This window comes from Danio rerio, chromosome 17 (genome assembly GCF_052040795.2).
Source record: "Danio rerio strain M-AB ecotype USA chromosome 17, GRCz13ab, whole genome shotgun sequence".
Taxonomy (NCBI): domain Eukaryota; kingdom Metazoa; phylum Chordata; class Actinopteri; order Cypriniformes; family Danionidae; genus Danio; species Danio rerio.
The window spans coordinates 24,802,501-24,821,907 of record NC_141037.1 but is presented as its reverse complement, the minus strand read 5'-3'; the positions used below and the strand labels follow the sequence as shown (position 1 = coordinate 24,821,907).

The window sequence follows — 19,407 nt, the reverse complement described above, 5'->3', positions numbered from 1 at the left end:
ACAAAAAGTAACGTTTATTTCAAAATAGCCTTTATCTTCTAAGAATACCTTTGATCACAATTTAAATCGGCTGACTGCAAATAATGGAACAATAAAAAACAGTTGCAGCAACAAAGGTGTTTCCACATAAACAAAACACGGCTGGAGCTGGGGAATGTTGTCAAGCTGGCCTAGCATGCCGACACAGCTGAGACTTGCTAAACTCTATGAGCTCTGTATATTTTAGTGTTCACTTATCTTCTAAACCTGACATCTGTCGAATAGCATTTTTGCATTATCATAAACAGCAATACAGTATACAATACATCTAATGCATTGACAACATTACAGTTAGCGTATTATTCTGCAAATATAACTTTATCGGAAACTTTCAGATTAATACCAAGAAGTTAAGATGTCTTATAACATTTAACATGAGTATGAGATGATGCTTTCTTACCTGGCTTCCATGAACACTTCAACTTCATCCTGCTGATGCTAATCTAATACTTTCAGATGCAAACCCAACAGCCCACAAAAGCAGACAAAATTTAATGGTTCCTTTTGGCTTCTAATCGCATTATAACTAGGCACTCAAAGTTATATTCTTGGAGTCGTTTTGTTAAAGTGAACAAATGTGGGGAATTTCTGCATACTGCACGGTGGGGGCGTTTCTGTCTGGCCCTTTAACGCGGCCACGCGAATACAAATGCCACGGGCTGATTGGTCGAATGGCGTCGAGCCTTTGCTTCATGAGCGACTCCAGCACACCTCCTGACTTCACATCGACCAATCAGAGAGCGAGAACAACAGTCTCATGGGTTTCACCAAAACAATAGACACTTACAGACGTTATAATGACAGTTTTTTCTGTGTTGGTCAATGCAAATGCCAGAGCCGGATTAAACAAAATAGCAGGGACGAATGATTTTAATTCATATTCGAAAAACACTGTTTTGTCAATAAGACCACATCGAGAGAGTGAAACATACAGCAAGTTTGATTTCTGATCAAATGACTCATTCGATTCATTCTAATGAATCATATGCCGTGTGTCCAGAGCCCGACTCCCGGACGAATGATTCGTTCAAACAAAACAGTTCTTATGAATCAGTCCGAATTATTTGACATGTTTAATAAACTATTGCTTTCGACCTCCACTCGAAATTTGCTCTAGTACTAACGTTAATCACTTAACAACAGTGATTGAGGTAACGTTAACTTACAGTTGGTTTTATATTTGCACATTCGTTCCTTGAACTGTCCCTATATTGTTTACCAAGCTAATTTGAACATTCGGTCAGAACTAGCATGCAAGTATGACTTGCAAAACAAAATAAGCACTATTTAAGTGACTGTAAACAGTGTTGTACCTTGATAGCCATTGGCTGCTAATATGATTTCACTATTTAGAATTTCCAGACTTTTCTGAAATTATATTATTAAAGAGAAAGTCTGAATATTCGAATGCAAAACCAACTTAACCTCTATACTACAGTGAGGCTGATAAACTCGACACTTAATTTGGACTGATGATTTGGCAACACATATTTGAAGGCAGTTAAATAAACAAATCAATCAATCTGAGGAACGTTCACCCTTAAAAATTGCATCAAAAGCTTACTTAACAAACAGAGAAATCGAACCTATTGCAAATTTCATTCTCACCTTTGATCTCTAGTTCAAAGTTTATGAGGTAAAAATGTTTTCATTTATATAACATTTTAAATACCTTATTGTTACAATATAAGCATAGTCTTTAAATAACGTTACAGCTTCTGTCTACTAATATGCACCATTATAGTGACATTTGTTTTAATCCAGCTAAATATTAAATTTATAGGGGTTGTGCAAAATCGCCTGTTTAAATCATTCCTCTTGCAACACTGTTAAATAATCCCTTGTGTGTAATATTAACAGAGTGCATTTTATACTCCACACACCGTGTAAATCTAATGTGATTTTAATAACACTGTGCTGTAAACTTACGTGGTCGGTTTTTCCTCGCCGATTCCAATCGCATCCGCAGTCGGCACCTCTTTGCCGGGGACCCGTTGATTTGCGGGTCGTGGTGAAGATGGTGGTAATTATCGTCCGTCGGACTGTACGGGCTACAGCTCCCGTTGCTCAGCTGTCGCCGGATCGGCTTGTGCATGCCATTTTGGTAGCAAGGACTCGATCCTTTCTGATCCATCACTGATTTGGCCTTATCCATATTTCAGTGCACAACGCGCGTCTCCGGTAAGGCTGGAGGCGAGACTCAAACACACACACAGGCGCGCGCTGAATGTGTCTATCGCACTCTCGAGATAAGGAAAGGCTCGTTGCTAATGACCTACAGCAAATGCACAGATTTAACCTGAAAACGGCTATAACAACAGCGACGGCAATAATAAAGCCACTTTATTGCATAAACTGAGTACAAAACGATGAGAGCAAAACATTAACGCACATTGCCGTCGAGGTCATTGTCGGTCATATTTCTCGAGCTCTGCGGCAGCCGAGCCACCCCGTCAAACACCCGGCTCATGACGTCACTCAGAACGGCTCGACGAGCCACTGCGCGAGCGGAGCATTGCGCCGTGCGCGTGCACTTAAACTACCGTCTAATAATATCGCTAAGAAATATTCAAAGTACAAAACGATATTTCCTCACGAGCCAGAGGTGATAAGGTCTTTACACGTGTCCCCTTAGTCTGCAGTATTATTAGTAGGGTGTACGGCATGTCCGCCCCGGTCACTCCTGGGCAGGCCCGGCGCTACGGGGGGGCAAAGGGTGGCATTGCCCCCTCAGACAGAGTTTGTGCCGCCCCAGTTTTTATAAAGGATTGTTCACTCAAACTGAAAATTATTTCTGTCATTAATTATTAACACTCCCGTCCTTCCAACCTTCAGAACACACATTTAAATATTTTAAAATATATGACATAGCAATTAAATTATGAAAATGGTGAGGTTAAAGCTAGTCCTATAGTCCAGAGATCCGGTCCCCGCGTCAGGTCTGGTGCGCCCGTAAATAGCCTTTAAAACGCGCACACGGCGATGGAGGCGCACTCAACTCACAAGGGAGAAAATGGGTGACATGATAGGAGCAGCTTAATTCATTACATGTTTTGGTTAACTAATTATTTAAACACAACTCTCTTGAGCTCTAAAAGGAAAAAAACACATAAGAAACTTGCTGTTAAATTAATTTTAGCAGAGACGCAACTGCCAGTCATTTATTAGTTATTCGGGAAGATGTAGCCTATAAAAATGTTTTAATAAAAATAAATAGTTTACTGCACAGTCTCACAGTAGGCTACACTATAAATAATATTTTAATTTATTTATTAATATTATTATTAATATTATTACAATTAAGCTAAAATTGACAAAACGCAGAACCCTTTAAATGTTTGCTTTCATTTTGCTGAAAAGTGCACTTTTACAGTTGCGTAGAGAAACATCCCATTATGCAACTGCAGTCAAGGTATAACACATAATAAATGCCTTTTGCGTTTAAAGATGATCGGCCTGCGAAGTCAAGTTTGCAGTGTTATAAATGGAATAGGTATAGTGCTTAAGTGGATTTACCGCGGATCAACCGAGAAATCTCGTGCGCTGCAGGTAGGCAGAATGATAATCTTTTAAAAATATGCAACTAGGCTATACTGCTATTTGCTCATGCAAAATTAAACAACATAAAATATATTGTAGATCTGTTTTAAGAGCTAAAATACAACATATCGAGTTTGTTTTGACTTAGCTCATGGCCCTAAAATGAAAATAACCTGAAAAAAAGCTATTAAAAAAGGCCTAATAAATAAATAAATTAATAAATAAAATGACGGGTAGGCCTAGAAATTATGGTACATAAGGTTTATGATGGTTTACAATATCACGAAAAAAGCACATTTATAATAGCCTTAGACAAATCTTTGTTTTTACATTTAAAATGATGAAAAAAAGTTATATAGCATATAAAAATTTAACCAATTTTCACGGTAATAACTGAGAATTTTGGTATCTTTTTTAGGTATTTTTCTGGCTACACTAATGCCTTAAAATGTAACCAAGTAATTGTTTTGAATGACATTAGATTGTCACATTTAGCTTTTCCCCAACACTGATGTTGGTTGTGAAGCGTGATGACTCGGTTAAGCTGATTTCACTAGATTTATTTACCAGTTAAATGAATTGTCTGATCGTGGGTCAGCTTGCATGTGTGGGCATAATTTGACGTCTTTACCTAAAACTTTAAACATTCATAGGGCTGTTATTTGAAATAAAACGGAAATAAGGAGAATAACATATGATTTAAAGCACTCGTTTGGCACTGAAGCCATCATCCGTCGGCATTAATAAGCGGTATGCATTACCATCGTTAATAAAATTCGTAATAGCGAAACTGCGTATTGCTATTACTATTAAAACGTAGCCTATATTACTGCCTTCAGTAACTTAGGCAGTAATGCAAAGTAATAATAAATGCGAATAAATAGCCTAAATGAAAGAAACAAGAGACCAAAATCAGTCACCAGGTCTAGTGCCCCCCTATGGATTTAAAGTGCCCCCTCAGTTTTGACTTCCTGGCGCAGGCCTGCTCCTGGGTTGAGTTGAGAACTCTGTCGTTTAATCAGTCATTCCATCCATCCATCCATCCATCCATCCATCCATCCATCCATCCATCCATTCATCCATCCAGGGGCGCAACTACACATTTATTGAGGGGTATGCGGGTTCAAGTTTTGCACCCCACTACCACTAATCCAACAATATTTTATAACAGTCAAGTGATAGTGCTAAAATTTTCCATCAATATATTAAAGATATTTTTTCCTCATCAGCATGATTCAAACAAATACATTCGCATTTCTGAACACAACTGAAATAGTATGAAGTAGTAAAAGTATAATTACACTAAACATGTTAAGTCACAATGAATTACATCTCATCCCAACCCAAATTTCTTCTCAATTTTAATTTCCTTACTAAATGATTAAAGCACCTTGACGTGCCTTGCTTCTGTACTTTTTGTATATTTGTGAAAACAAAAGGATGGGAGTCCTAAAGCGCAAAAGAACACAAAAATGCAATCACTTCTCATATGCTAGGTGTAAGGACTGTCTTTGCATTAACAATTGTCTGAAACTTCTATTACACCTCTCACAAGGTGGAATAAAAAGACTTTCAAATGTTTAGTGTAAACTAAAACATAACAATAACAACCTGCCTAAAATGTTCTATTTTATCAAAACTTTATTGGCAAACTTTTTTTTGTAACTAAAATTAATTTAAAGTTACCAAAAGGCCTGATATGTCAATATGATACATAATACAATTATAAAAACATCTATATGGTATGAAAATGGATCCTGATAGAAGGATTAATAAACATTTCAGCTCCAAAAAAAATCTGAATATTATGACTATTTGTTCATGTGTAAGTTTTAACAGGGTTAAGAATCATTATAACCAAGTATATACAATTCATATAGGGGAATTTGTAATCCCAATATTATCTTCTATTTTATCTGAAATATATTGAAGTCTGTTCTTACATAAACATACATTTGTGTAATCTCTCTTATTTTGGTAAAATAATTATATAATTAATAATAAATAAAGAAATTTTTCAGATTAATCATAACATTTGACCTCAACTGTACTGTATGCATAATTTGACAGTTTATTTTGGGAAAAAAAATCTAAACAGTTACATCTACATAAACACTTTACACTTGGCTGTGTGACTGCATGTTATTGTTTTAAATGTTTTTGAATCAAAATGTGTGTGCCAATGTATGAAACTCATGGTTTAATTTTTAATTTAATAAAATACAACATTATACTTGTATAAAATGCAAAATAAACAATTTTAACAAAACATATTTATCAAATTTTGTTTTGAAACTTTTAATAAGGATAATTTAAAAAAATCGTTTTGGCACAATGGCGCGCCCCCTATGCGCCGCATATACTGCATGCGCCCCTCCCTCCCTCCCTCCCTCCCTCCATCCATCCATCCATCCATCCATCCATCCATCCATCCATCCATCCATCCATCCATCCATCCATCCATCTATCTATCTATCTATCTATCTATCTATCTATCTATCTATCTATCTATCTATCTATCCATCCATCTATCTATCTATCCATCCATCCATCCATCCATCCATCCATCCATCCATCCATTTATCTATATATCGTTTAATCAGTCATTCCATCCATCCATCCATCTATCTGCAATTGAAAGCAAGTTCCCTCAGAATGAATGGGGATGAATGAGGGTAAAGGGGAGTTTCAGTTAAGTGGTTCTCAGGTATCAAGAAAGTATCCTAGAGATGTGTGTGTGTGTGTGTGTGTGTGTGTGTGTGTGTGTGTGTGTGTAAGGGAGAGAGAATGTTTTAAAATTTATTTAAGTAATAAAGGCTAGTTTTGTCCTGTGTTCTAAAATAAATTATACATCTCGCTAATAAATTCAAACACTTAAGGCATTTGCTTGACTGACCTTTGCCTTTGGTCTATAAAATTCTGTTTCCTTCTGAATTGTTTTTTATTTTAGTACTCAAAAAACACACACTGTCTGCAACTGTAAAAAATACATATGATTTATCACAAGCCGCCACAGAGGAATGAACCACCAATTACTCTCTGGCATGTGTTTTATGAGGCAGATGTCCTTCCAGCACTGAGATTACACAAACTCCTGAATCCCCAGTGGTGAGAAACACCCACAATCTCTCTCACACTATGGTCAATTTTAGTTTATCCAATTCACCTATACCGCATGTCTTTGGACTGTGGGAGAAAATGGAGTACTCGGACAACATGCAAACTCTACATAAAAATGCCACCTGTCCAATCTGGGACTTGAACCAGCGACCTTCATGCTGTGAGGTGACGGTGCTAACCACTGAACAAAAACATTTTTAAGTGCAAGTCTCCAAAAACCAAAAACATGACTATAGTCAGTGCAATAAGGCACTTTAGAACAGCATGATTAACATTAAAAAGTGTGAAGAACAATTGCATTAAATTTCATTTCACTCATACTCTGGAAAGTACTGTGGGTGGTACTTTTCAGAATCATTTAATCCCAAAATAGCCACAGGGCTGAGAGGAGCCAAATTATCTAGGAAGCTAAAGATAATGTGACATCATTGACCTCAACAACTACTTGGAAAGACCAGAGAGAACTAGACACCTCTGCCTTGGCAATATGTGCATGACAATGTTTTATAATCTACAAAGCAATCTATAAAATATTATTGGATTCGGTCAAAATAAAGCAGATATTGTTGAAATATTTCACATAAACATGTGTAAAATCTTTATTTAGAAGATAACAAAACCCAAGTGAATTCTTAGGAACTCATCACACTGAAAATTGTAACAAGCTTTCTCGTCCAATACGTTTTATGTATTATTGTTTTAGCTGAAGACTACCGTTCTTACAGTCAAAACAGTCATTTACTTCAGCAAGTTTTCCTGGAACGCATGTGTACATCTCTTGGATTGATTTTTAGATATCCAACATTCATTATTAAAACCAATGTATCGTTTTAATAAATCTATTAAAACAATACATTTGTTTAAATTATGAATAAATGAATTGCCTGATGACAAGTTTCTGCAGTATTTTTCCTTTGCTGCCTTCTTTGTCTTCCATATTATTCAAGGAATGCACGTATTTTTGATGAGACTGTTTACCAAGGTATTTCCCTGCTGTCCCATGCATAGGCTTTCCCTGTTTTGTCTATATTTAGATTGTCTATAATGTTCATAAGGCACTGGACAGAGTACTCTGTACTAAACAGCTTGTCCTTTTGTACATTTCGGTGGTATGGTCGAGATAGATCTGTATTCACAGTTCCAGGATGCAGAGACACACAAACAATTTTAGAGCGTCCTCGGCCCAACTCAATGGACAGGTTTCTGGTGGCCATGTTTAAGGCGGCTTTAGACATCCTATAGCTGTACCAGCCTCCAAGAGCTGAAGAAAAAAGTACATAACACAAATGTTAAGACAAAAAAAAACACTATGTGGCTGTAACTCTATGTTCACTTACAGTCACTCACAGCATGCAACAATAATTATGTAGGTGTAATTAATCTAAGCCCTGCTCTAGAAAAAAGCATCATATTCAAACGCTGTTTTGAGAAAGTACCAAAAAAGTAACTGAATAACCATTGTGAGAAAATGGTGTGATCATTTCTTTGTATCCATATGAAGAAACTTAATTGCAGGGCCAGTGAGATTTTATAGTTTGTATCCAATTGAGAAGTTACTATTTCATGAGGCCAAAGGGCAGATCAAACAAATGAACCAGTTGATCCATAAATTACAGGATATCAATGAGCTGCCACAAGAAAACATTTCCATATTTTAAAGAGGCTTTAAATATTATTCATTCTATATGCAATACATTGTTAATGAGCTTCACATTTGGAAGGATTTGAGACGTTGTGAATAAATGTCAACTCAATTATCATCCTATCACTACAGCTTCCCAAGACGTTTTTCTCTCCAAATTGGTACAGTACCTACATCGTTTCATGATGGACACCTGAAATGACTGGGAGTCGATTCAGGTAACAGCCTTCATTCAATACTGGACCATTATGTGATATATCTTTGACAGTTATGTTCATGACAATTTGTTCAAGGTCAAAATATATTTACAGGTGGTCGACAGTGATTCTGCGTAGTCCTACTCAAGACACCATCATATATATATATATATATATATATATATATATATATATATAGATAGATAGATAGATAGATAGATAGATAGATAGATAGATAGATAGATAGATATGAAGTCTTATATAAAAAAAAAAAGAAACAAGCTTAAACCAGCCTAAGATGATTGGCTGGTTTTAGATGGCCATTTCCTTTACGTTATTTTCCTTGCCTTTATGTAATTGGTCAGGCTGTGAAATTACCAGCTAAAACCAGCTTGACCAGCCTGGTTTGAATTTGGAGATATCTGGTTTTGGCTGGGCTTCCATCCTAGCCAGGCTGCTGGTCATTTCCCGGCCTGATTAGATAAGGCCAGGCTGGAAATGGCTGGTCTACCAGCTAAAACCAGCCAACATCATTAGGCTGGTTTAAGTTCAGTCATTAGCGTCCAGCAGTGAAACTCTAAGGCTGTATCTCCATATTTCTGTCCGAGCAGCTAGAGAGATGAATATAATTGCATATTGATCTGAGGAATTACGCTCTATTAATCTGCTTCATTTTTGCCTGAGACGCAAATGGTATATGAATAAAGAGCTGGCGGAAGCACAGAGGCAACACAATGCCTGTCCGGCCATGATTTTCCATAATACATCTCCAGTGTAGCTTCTTGTCACATCAGATTGAGCACACACAAACATATTGTGGCGCAAACACAAGCAATACATCACGAATGCTCAATACAGTAGAATATACAGGATGGAGTGCTGGTGTTTTACCGACTCAATCTACTAGCAGCTGTATCAACATATCATATTTTCTACAAGTATAAAGCAGAGTTTGCACTTGACTTTGTTAATGCACATGGATACAAACCGTTGTCTCCTATTGATCCCACTCGAGCGGTCATGTTCACCATGATGCCATTGTGCTGTTTGTCTTTCTCTGGAGGCTGAAGACCAAACGCCCCTGTTCCCCTCTGAAGAAGTGGGGCAAAATACTTAGCCATCACCAGTGGACCCACCGTATTAGTGGTCAAAGTAGAAATGACACCCTGTAAAAAATAGCACAAGTGACATTTTTTACATGTCCAAAAACATACATATAATAAAAAAATTAAAAAGCCCACATTGCTCACCTGAGCTGATACATCTCGTAAACTTGTTTCTCCTTTACCAGACGGATGAAGCATAGCTGAAGAATTAATAATCAAATCCACTTTTCCGAAGGCAGTTTTGACACTCTCAGCTGCGGTCTTGATGTCCTCTTCACGGTTGACATCCAGTCTCAGTACGGTCAGCCTGTCCGCATGCTGCGCGCTCAGGGCGGACAGCTCATGTGCGGCGTCCGGGTTTCTGCATGTTGCGATAATGGCTGCTGGAGATTTGTTTAAGAGCAAATATCGACAAAACTCTAACCCCAGACCCCTGCTTGAGCCCTGCACGAGTGCCACAGCAGCCATGACGACTGACGAAAATAAAAACAAGAAGCACGTGAATTTGTGTTGACTGCCCTCTATGGGAGGATGAAGGACACTTACACAACACACTAGTTTTATAACTTTACTTTTCCAGACGTGTTTCCGTACCAGATGATTGAGTAATAGAGCAAAAACGACAAGTTTGTGTTTTGCAGTTTAGGGAATAAGATAAATATTACTTCTGCATGTAGCCTACTCTATCACATACTGCCCATTATAAATAAATATTTAAATAATTTAACAAACAAATAAATAAATAATTAATTAAACAAACAAACAAATAAATAAAAAAATAATTTTGAATAAAAAAAAAACAGCAACAATGTATTTAAGATGGTATGCTTTCTATATTATTGTCATTAGGCTAAAAGCTGTAGATAAGATTTAGAAATTACAGAACTCTTAAAATGTGTGGAATTTCATTGAATTTGACGCAAAACAAATTGGCATCACAAAGTGGAAATTTTACAGGTATTTATTTCAGCATTCCTCAAGAACACACAGGTGTCCGTGCAAACCACATATGTACTACAAATGCGGCCCATACACGCACGCGCACCTGTGATCTCGTGCATTTGTGTTTGTTATTTAGCCGCTGGGAGGCGACAGTGCAACTTATATCTAGGCTACATTAAACTTCAGGAGTGTGGTATGCCATGCCTTACTTTGTGTTGATTACAGTTAAAAGAGAGTTCTAGTGGTGGACCATAAACATTACACAAAATAGAACAGATGAATTAGATCTTACAAATAGTGAATAACAAACAAAGATTGTCTTTATTTTATATATTTATATCAATATATTTAATTAAATATAAAATATAAATCATATTTGATAACCGTTTTCAATATGTCAATATGTATGTTAGACAGACCATTTAGAAACATTTAGGCGATTAAATATATCTATTTACTACTTAGATACTAATTTTAGTATCTAAAACTGATGCATTTAAAAAATCAAGTAAACAGCTCATTTCACTTTGAGAGTTACAAAAACTCCTACAGGCAAAAATAAATGTATATGAAGTATGTTGAATTTATTGACAAAATCTATTAACTGCTCCTGACAATATTTCAAGGCCTCAAAGTGCAAGAAAATGTATATTATGATATTACCTTTAAACCAGAGTCTTATGCAGCAAATAGTCCTGAGCGCATTCACACAGTCTGGAGTGTGAGCTTCCTCACATAGCCTACAGTATGACGTAGATAATGATGTAGGCTTTACAAGCACAAACTCACACATGAGCTGATGTCATTTGCTTATTTTTCTTTATAGGTTGCAACATTTGGGATAAACACAATTTAGATGAACAATACAATATAAACATCTTCTCTCTCAATACTAAAAAAATGGCTTCAGCTTAATGTCAGTTTGCACTGTTTGCCATAATGTATGTCAGGCTCAGGCTAAGTTCACCCAAAAATGAAAAATCTGTCACCCTCTTTACTCACTCTTAACTGTTCCATACAGGTTTAAGTTTATTTCTTTTGTTGGACACAACATAAGTTATTATGAGGAAAGCTGGAAACCTGTAAATATTGACTCATTGTTTTTTGTTCCCATTGAATGATTACAGGTTTTCAGATTTCTTCAAAATATCTTCTTCTGTGTTCAACAATATAAAGAAATTCAAATGTTTGGAGTACAAACTATAAATCTACTGAGTAAGTTTTAATTTTTGGTGAACTATTCTTTCAAGCGGTGAACTCACTCAAGAGGACCATTTGCAGATAAAATTTTTTTTTATTTGTTGCTGCAAAGACTGGTTATGCTTAATGTACCCTCAAGAGCTATGGCTGTTCATTTAGTTTATATTGTTTGACCTGTGTGTTAATTTTTGACTCTTAAAGTGCCATTGACTTTCATTTTACGACTCAAGGACTACGGTTTTAGGTAAAATGTTTAATTACGTAATTTACAACTTGGATGAGTAGTAAACCCAACTTTAATTTCACAAAATGTTTAAACAATACAGGCCCGTAGTCAGGGAGGGGGGTTCGAGTGGTTTGGAAGACCCACCCCTCACTGACAAAGCTCCAGAATTTGTCCCAAACATGAGCTTACTTGTCCTATTTTGACTGCTACACCATCATAAATAGCGAAAACAACCTATTGAAAAAAGCAACGTGACACATATGTATGTCTGTCAACATCTCAAAAAAAGTGTTTAGTGTTTCATGACCCTTTAGGACCAAGCTGAATTCTCTGTTGGCTGTCACTTCGGTGTGACTTCAGTTAATCAGTTTTGTCCAATGCTAACAGATATTTTTCCAACATCCAGCTGTGCAACAAATCATACAATCCGACGTAAGAGAAGTCATCTTTCACAGTTAATAAGCTGTTATCTTCAAGGAAAAGGTTCAGAGTACCTTATTAAAAATACAAAAAACTCTTTTTATCCGGTGTGCGTTAAGCTATTAAATAATGGTGGCTTAGACCGAGAGCATCTGTTTTGTTTATCTATGTGTATATATGGAGGTGTGTTTTTGGAGGAGGGGGTATAGATATATTCATTTAAATTCTCGTTTGTTTTTTGCATGTTTGTATTGTTTTACTATGTTTGTGATAACTGCAGCTGAGGGCAAGAGCCCAAGAAAAATTTCCCTAACTGGGACAATAAAGTTTTACCTTACCTTACTTTATTTTAAAAATAACTACTTTTGTCATATTTCTTTATTCTAAATCTTTAGTAAATATTTTGGTACATTAAAAAGTGTGGTTATTCTGACCATCTGACAAGCTAATTCAGCTAAAAATAGTGCTTAAAATGTCATAAAATGCAGTATTTAAATCTCATAATTAAATAGAAAATGGTGAATAACTGCAAAAAGGTCCAATTTTTTGAGAAAAAAATTACCATCCCTTTCAACAGGCTGGCTACGGGCCTGCATTAATGTAACTTATAAAAATGAACCTATCATGTTGTGAGTAAAATACAGGAATTGTAATAGCACTCTGCACACCGGTTCATACTTAAAAACAAAACCATGAATTTCACTTTTTGGCTGGAACATGGTGTGCGAAAATGACGAACAAGTGATCTTCTCTAAAAATAGAGAAATTAGCCGCGCGTCAGCGACTGAACGGTAATCGGATGCGCATCACTCATTGCGCGCGCATCTGTGATCTCGTGCCATCATTGGGAGCTCGGAAAAGTTGATGGATAAAAGGAGCACGGCATGGTGCTGGGCGATACCAACAGAACTATTATCGCGAAAAGCCACGGAGAAACTATGAAGTCCTTAATGGCTGAGGAGCGCGCGCGAGAGACAGGAGCAAGTGTGGAAACCTTTAACGGCATTATGATCTCTGAGGTCCTCGTTCCTCGCCTATTCAAGATTGCGCACGAGTCTGGAGAGGTGGCAGTGGCTGCAGGCTCCGGGTCCATGGATATGAAGCCCTCCAGCTCTCCGATCCTTCTGGAGATGATGGAGGTGGCGAACGGCACGCGCTGCGCGGAGCAGATCCTCAGCTATGGAGAGGTGGAGAAGGTGCTGATCGGTGGTGTGCTGACCATGCTCACACTCATCACCATCTGCGGGAACATGCTCGTGGTCATTTCTGTTTGTTTCGTGAAGAAGCTACGACAGCCCTCTAACTATCTTATCGTGTCCCTCGCGCTCGCGGACCTCTCCGTTGCGCTCGCGGTGATGCCGTTCGTCAGTATCACGGATCTGATCGGTGGACGCTGGATTTTTGGCAAGTTTTTCTGCAACGTGTTCATAGCCATGGATGTGATGTGCTGCACCGCGTCCATCATGACACTCTGTGTTATCAGCATCGACCGGTGAGTGTTAATTCTTAACAGTGCACTTATTATAATTTTCATTATTATGATTAGTTTATTGATACATAAATGAACACATGGTAATGATTTTATTTTAAAAATAAAAATAATAATTAATTATTATCATTATTATTTTTATTATTTGTCATTTAGCCTATCAACAGTCAATATTATTTTCACAGTGTATTATTTATTAATTTGGGCTAATATGCTTCTTAAGACATTTTATCTCCAATTAAATTTAGACCTCAAATTAGTTATAGGGTGAGTTAACTTCTTTTAAAAAATATTATAAATGATCAATACAATATTTATTAATTGGTATGGGTTAATATTCTTTAAGATTAATAAAGATTTAATTTAAATGAATTAGGATATTAATATAAATTATTATAAGTATGAATGTCAGTGCTCAGCATAATTGAGTAAAACCATTTTGACATTTTTATCCATTTCTCAGTGAATATAAACAATGTATTTTGGTGCATTTAAACAAAACAGATTTATTAAACAGATATATTTATTAAAATAATATTTTAGTCACAAACATATTCAGAAATTGAAAGATAATACAGTTAAATTCAAGAAAAATATTGAAAAAAAATTACAACCTACAAAATTTCAACAAAATGTTTACATTTTTTGCTTTTCTTGATTTTTCCTCTTTTAAAAAAATACAATTAAATATTTTTTGATAACATAAATTTAGGTGTACTAGTTTTTGGACCATTATCATGAGTTATTTTGTTAGATTATCTCCAGATTTGGCTTCAGTACTGACTAATCTAATATGCACAGCACAAATATAATATTGTATAGCTTCCTATAAAAAATATGAATTTTAAAGATAGATTTGTGAAGGGTGTGCTCTGATATGCTGAGCACTGTATTTATGTATGTGTGTGTGTGTGTATACATACATACATACATACATACATACATACACCCACACATACATACATAAATACACACATACATAGATACATACATAAATACAAAAAGGAGGTAATAATTTTGACTTTAAAATGGTTTTTAAAAAAATATAAAACATTTATTCTATCCGAAATAAAACAAAGTTTCCTTGCTTTGTTAAACATTATTAGGGAAATATTACAAAAAGAAAAAAAAAATCAAAGGGGGGCTAATAATTCTGACTTCAACTGTATTGTTGGTTGGTTTCTATGATCTTCCATCTTCAGTAAATAATTATTTTTTTTTTTTGGTAGTTTTCTTTTGATCATATACTAGTCAAAATTGTATGAAGTCTATACAAGAGTGCTTAAAATTCATATAAAGCTGCATAGAATCAGTGTTCATCAACCTAATCAAGGTTATTATAGCTAACCTACTTAGCTAAAGTTGACATATTTGATTAAAACCCCAAATTAATAATATAAATATAATAGTCATTTGAAATATAAAAATCATTACAAAAATAAAAAAATGACAAAAAACACAAAAAAATCAAAAATTAAAACAGAAACTATCAAAATAAAAACATCTAAAACAGCACATGAATATTTAAAAAAGTCATATCTCCATGGTTTTCCCTGTTCATGGCTTTTAATCTGTATTTTTCCTCTATCCCAGATACCTTGGCATCACCAGACCCCTAACGTACCCGGTGAGGCAGAATGGCTGGTGTATGGCCAAAATGGTGCTGTCTGTGTGGTTGCTCTCTGCGTCAATCACGCTTCCACCTCTCTTCGGCTGGGCACAGAACGTCAACGATGACCGTGTGTGTCTGATCAGCCAGGACTTCGGCTACACCATTTACTCCACGGCTGTTGCGTTTTACATCCCCATGACCGTCATGCTGGTCATGTATTACCGCATCTTCCGCGCCGCCAAGCTCAGTGCTGCCAAACACACCATCACCGGCTTCCCTCGTGTGGAACAGGAAGAAGTTGAGGAAGATGAGGTGGAAGAGGATGGAGGAGATGGGGCAGAAGAACCCACAGGAGTGGATTGCGTAACTGTTGCCATCAAGCTTCAAAGGGAAGTGGAAGAGTGTGCGCGTCTGCCTCGAATCCTGCGAGGAGTGGGCAGGAGGTGCTCAGACCGTAGAAGCATCTCCATTTTCAAGCGAGAACAGAAAGCGGCGGCCACTCTTGGGATAGTAGTTGGAGCATTCACCATCTGCTGGCTGCCGTTTTTCCTGCTCTCCACGGCCCGGCCCTTCATCTGCGGGACAGAGTGTAGCTGCATCCCACTGTGGGTTGAGAGAACACTGTTGTGGCTTGGCTACGCCAACTCGCTTATCAATCCTTTCATCTACGCTTTCTTTAACCGTGACCTGAGAACTACCTACCGAAGCCTCCTCAGCTGCAGATACCGCAATATTAACCGCAGACTGTCAGCCGCTGGGATGCACGAGGCCCTACGATTAGTGGAACGACCAGAGGTGGTGGTTTCTGGGTGATCTAAACTGTGCTTGTAACATACAGCGAGTTCAAAGGTTAACAATGCACAGATTTGAACTCACAGACCTAAATGGTGGCATTTAGGATCATGTGATGTTTGGATGGTGTCATGGTGTTAACAACACAGTTGTCAAAGTGGAGAGAAAGGTGCATAAGAGTCAATGCAAATTGCGTTTTCTCATCTTGGCTGACACAGGAACACAACATCACTGACTTTTCTTTGGAAAAACTATGGAGAAAAATACATATAGCTGATGAGTCCATTCCAGACAATCCAAAAGAACAGAAAAAAAAGAATTATCAGACTGAAGAAGCCTTTTCACAGTAATCAATACTGCAAGAATTAGCTATTACAAATTGTATTGATACAACAGTTGTGGAAGTGACACCACTGTAGTCTGACTGTATATGTTTACCCTGTTTAAGAAGTCCTGGAAAGCCTACACTGTAAAAAATGCTGGGTTCCACACAATCGATTTGTGTTGGGACAACATGAAGGAACTAAGTTAACATAATATATATATATATATATTTTTTTACAAATTTAGGTGGATTGAACATAAAACAATCAAGTTGTCTAAAAAAAACCCTGAAGAATTGTGTTGTTTCAGCTCATTTTAAATACAGCGGAGGAAATAAGTATTAAACAGCACTATTTTTCTCAGAAAACATATTTCTAAAGGTGCTGACTTGAAATTTTTACCAGATGCTAATAACAACCAAATAAATGTTTATATAAAAAAGATAAGTCTAATTTGTTTACAAATTAAGTTATGTGTAATAAAAGGAAATGACACAGGAAAAAAGTATTGAACACATGAAAAAAGGGAGGTGTAATAAGGCAGGGAAGGCTCAGACAGCAGCTGCAATCTCTCAGTAGTTATTCAGCAACCCTTTGCCCTTCCTTGGTGTAAATGAATATTAGCTGCTTCTGTCGTCTACTTGAGCAGGAGGATGAAGATGAAACCAGAGTGGACATTTCAGCAAAATGATAGCTATGTTTCCATCCAAAAATGAGAATTAACTTTATGCGCAAAACTGGACTTTTGCATAAAAGATGTGTGAATAAAGCAACATTTCCATCCAACAAGTCAAAGCAAACAAAACTGTCACTTCCTGATTAACTGGTGCCAAATATTAACCGTAAAAATGGAATTTGGTATCAGTAGGAGAAGCTGCGTGAGTCTTATCTATATTTAATAAATAAAGGCAATCCTGGCACACAGTGAACGTGCAATAGCATTTGAAGGCATAAGACGCGGTGCACAGACTCTCTTAATTCTGGAGGTATTTAATAATAAAATAACAGTAATACTGAAATGGTTAAGGCATTTTAGAATGACCAAAACAACAGATTATCAATTCCCACATATTTTTAATATATTTTAACAAAATCACATGACCTTTTTTAATTTGCATACTGGAATTTGTTTGGTAAAAGTGTTTCCATCACAGTTTATGCGCATCTTTTTTTATCGAATAAAAAGTTTATCCTACTCAGTCCAAAATGCACATAAAAATAGGTGGATGGAAACATAGCTAATGATCCAAAACACAGCCAAGGAAACTTAAATGCTTACTGAGAAAGAAAATTAAGCTGTAGAATGGCCCAGCCAATCATCTGACTCAAATCCAATAAAAAATACAAAATAAAGATCAAACTGGATAGATGAAACCACAGAACCATCAAAATTTTAAAACTTAGTTAAAATCTGTGAAAAAAAAATTCACACCTGAGCAATGCATGTGACTTCATTCTCCACATAAGAGTCCTTCCAACATCTGGTGAAAATTTCAAGTCAACAGCACCTTTAGAAATATGTTTTCTGAGAAACTGTGAGTCATTTGAACAAACAGCAAACATAATTTATTTGAGTATATTATGGATTTCTTTTGGTATAAAAATAAAAATGATAGTCATTTCCTGTTCACCACAGTAGACTTTTATTCAACATTAACTTTGGTTTCTGAAACTTCAGAAAAGTGAAAAGAGTTCATATACATATTTGTATGAATTATAAAAAAGGACATGTATAATTTTGCACTAGTATCTTGATACGTTGTCACTCAGTGGATTTGGGAGATTGGAGATACACAGGATCAATAGAACTGCGGGGGAGAAATCTGCTTAGATTTATCCTTTCTTGAAAACAGAAAACCACTCAGCTTGGTTTCTGCATTAAAAACCTTTATCGAGCTGTGAGAAACTCGTTTGTCAACTGTCAGCAGTCATTAGCTCACTAAGTGTGATTCATCTGTGTCTGATTGTTGCGATTCTGTGCTTAAATGCAAGCAAAGACAAATCATTTCTGCTTTCATTTTGCACATGCTCAATCCATATAAAACCGCTGCATTGATGGAAAGAGCATTAAAGCTCAGATTCAATGTCAGCTAAGTTTCTTTCCGCAGCTGTGGTGATGCCAGAAGGAACAAGAGGTAATCTGATCTCCGATCAGTAATTAAAGGGATTCTGATGAGATGAACTCGGGTCTCTTTATTGTCGGCAGCTATTTATAGAATGATTCTGCACAGATCTGAGGCAAATGGCTTGTATGTCACTTGTATTTTTTTAACATACATGTCAGAATTCTCAAAATCTCTGAAGATTTGTAATTATTCACTTTGTACAGTACATCCAATCGTGTAAATATGAAGAGCAAACGCATCAAAATGTAAAGTAGCCTAAGCATAGTGTGTTTTTACTATTGTACATGTTTTAATGTCACACCTTGTGCAAATTGTCCCATACAAGTTGGAATAAACAATGAAAGAATTGTGCTTTTTGTGATGTACTTTCGTCCTGAATCAACTTCAAAACATTGCCAGCTCTATATAAAACTTAACTGTTGCCCAGTTACCTCACTTGTTACACAGTTTTCCCATTAGGATGCCATTGTTTGACTGCACCTTGAATATTGAATACATCCAGGAAGAAGAAAGGATGGAGGGAGAAAGGCAAGAATAGAGAAGTGTAGAGCGGGGGAGGTGCTCCCATTCACTTAGAATCACTAAAGCACTTGTTATGACTCAAATCTAATTAGTTGGCCAGTCCTTGAGGCC

The 19,407-nt window shown here is 36.5% G+C and overlaps 3 protein-coding genes across 7 annotated transcripts in view; 1 reads left to right on the top strand and 2 right to left on the bottom strand.

The window, feature by feature from the left end:
* pank1a (pantothenate kinase 1a) overlaps positions 1-2,512 on the bottom strand; it is a 41,016-nt gene extending 38,504 nt beyond the window's left edge. For 2 of the 4 annotated variants that reach the window (XR_015512510.1, XM_087288888.1), the window contains exon 1: positions 1,969-2,512. Coding sequence is in view for 2 of the 4 variants with exons in the window: in XM_087288888.1 (XP_087145014.1) it covers positions 1,969-2,194 (226 nt within the window). In the remaining 2 variants the exon portion in view is untranslated. Of the gene's footprint in view, positions 1-439 lie in introns of all 4 variants that reach the window. The other 2 variants (XR_015512511.1, NM_213480.3) reach the window with 2 other exon arrangements.
* Positions 2,513-7,273: 4,761 nt separating this feature from the next.
* zgc:65997 lies at positions 7,274-10,118 on the bottom strand. The gene is made up of 3 exons (NM_200553.1): positions 9,789-10,118; positions 9,527-9,704; positions 7,274-7,960 (listed from the first exon to the last, which is right to left on the bottom strand). The coding sequence occupies exons 1-3, from the start codon at positions 10,110-10,112 to the stop codon at positions 7,674-7,676; spliced, it is 789 nt and encodes a 262-aa protein (NP_956847.1). The 5' UTR covers positions 10,113-10,118; the 3' UTR covers positions 7,274-7,673.
* A 1,916-nt stretch (positions 10,119-12,034) lies between these two features.
* Positions 12,035-19,123, top strand: htr7a (5-hydroxytryptamine (serotonin) receptor 7a). Of its 2 annotated transcripts, XR_015513379.1 has the most exons (3): positions 12,035-13,924; positions 15,515-16,751; positions 18,163-19,123. XR_015513379.1 is itself a non-coding variant. In XM_087290452.1 (2 exons), the coding sequence occupies exons 1-2, from the start codon at positions 13,317-13,319 to the stop codon at positions 16,344-16,346; spliced, it is 1,440 nt and encodes a 479-aa protein (XP_087146578.1). In that variant the 5' UTR covers positions 12,035-13,316; the 3' UTR covers positions 16,347-19,123. The 2 variants fall into 2 exon arrangements, 1 of the variants encoding a protein (XP_087146578.1); XM_087290452.1 differs by having other exon boundaries at positions 15,515-19,123.
* The last annotated feature ends 284 nt before the right edge of the window (positions 19,124-19,407 follow it).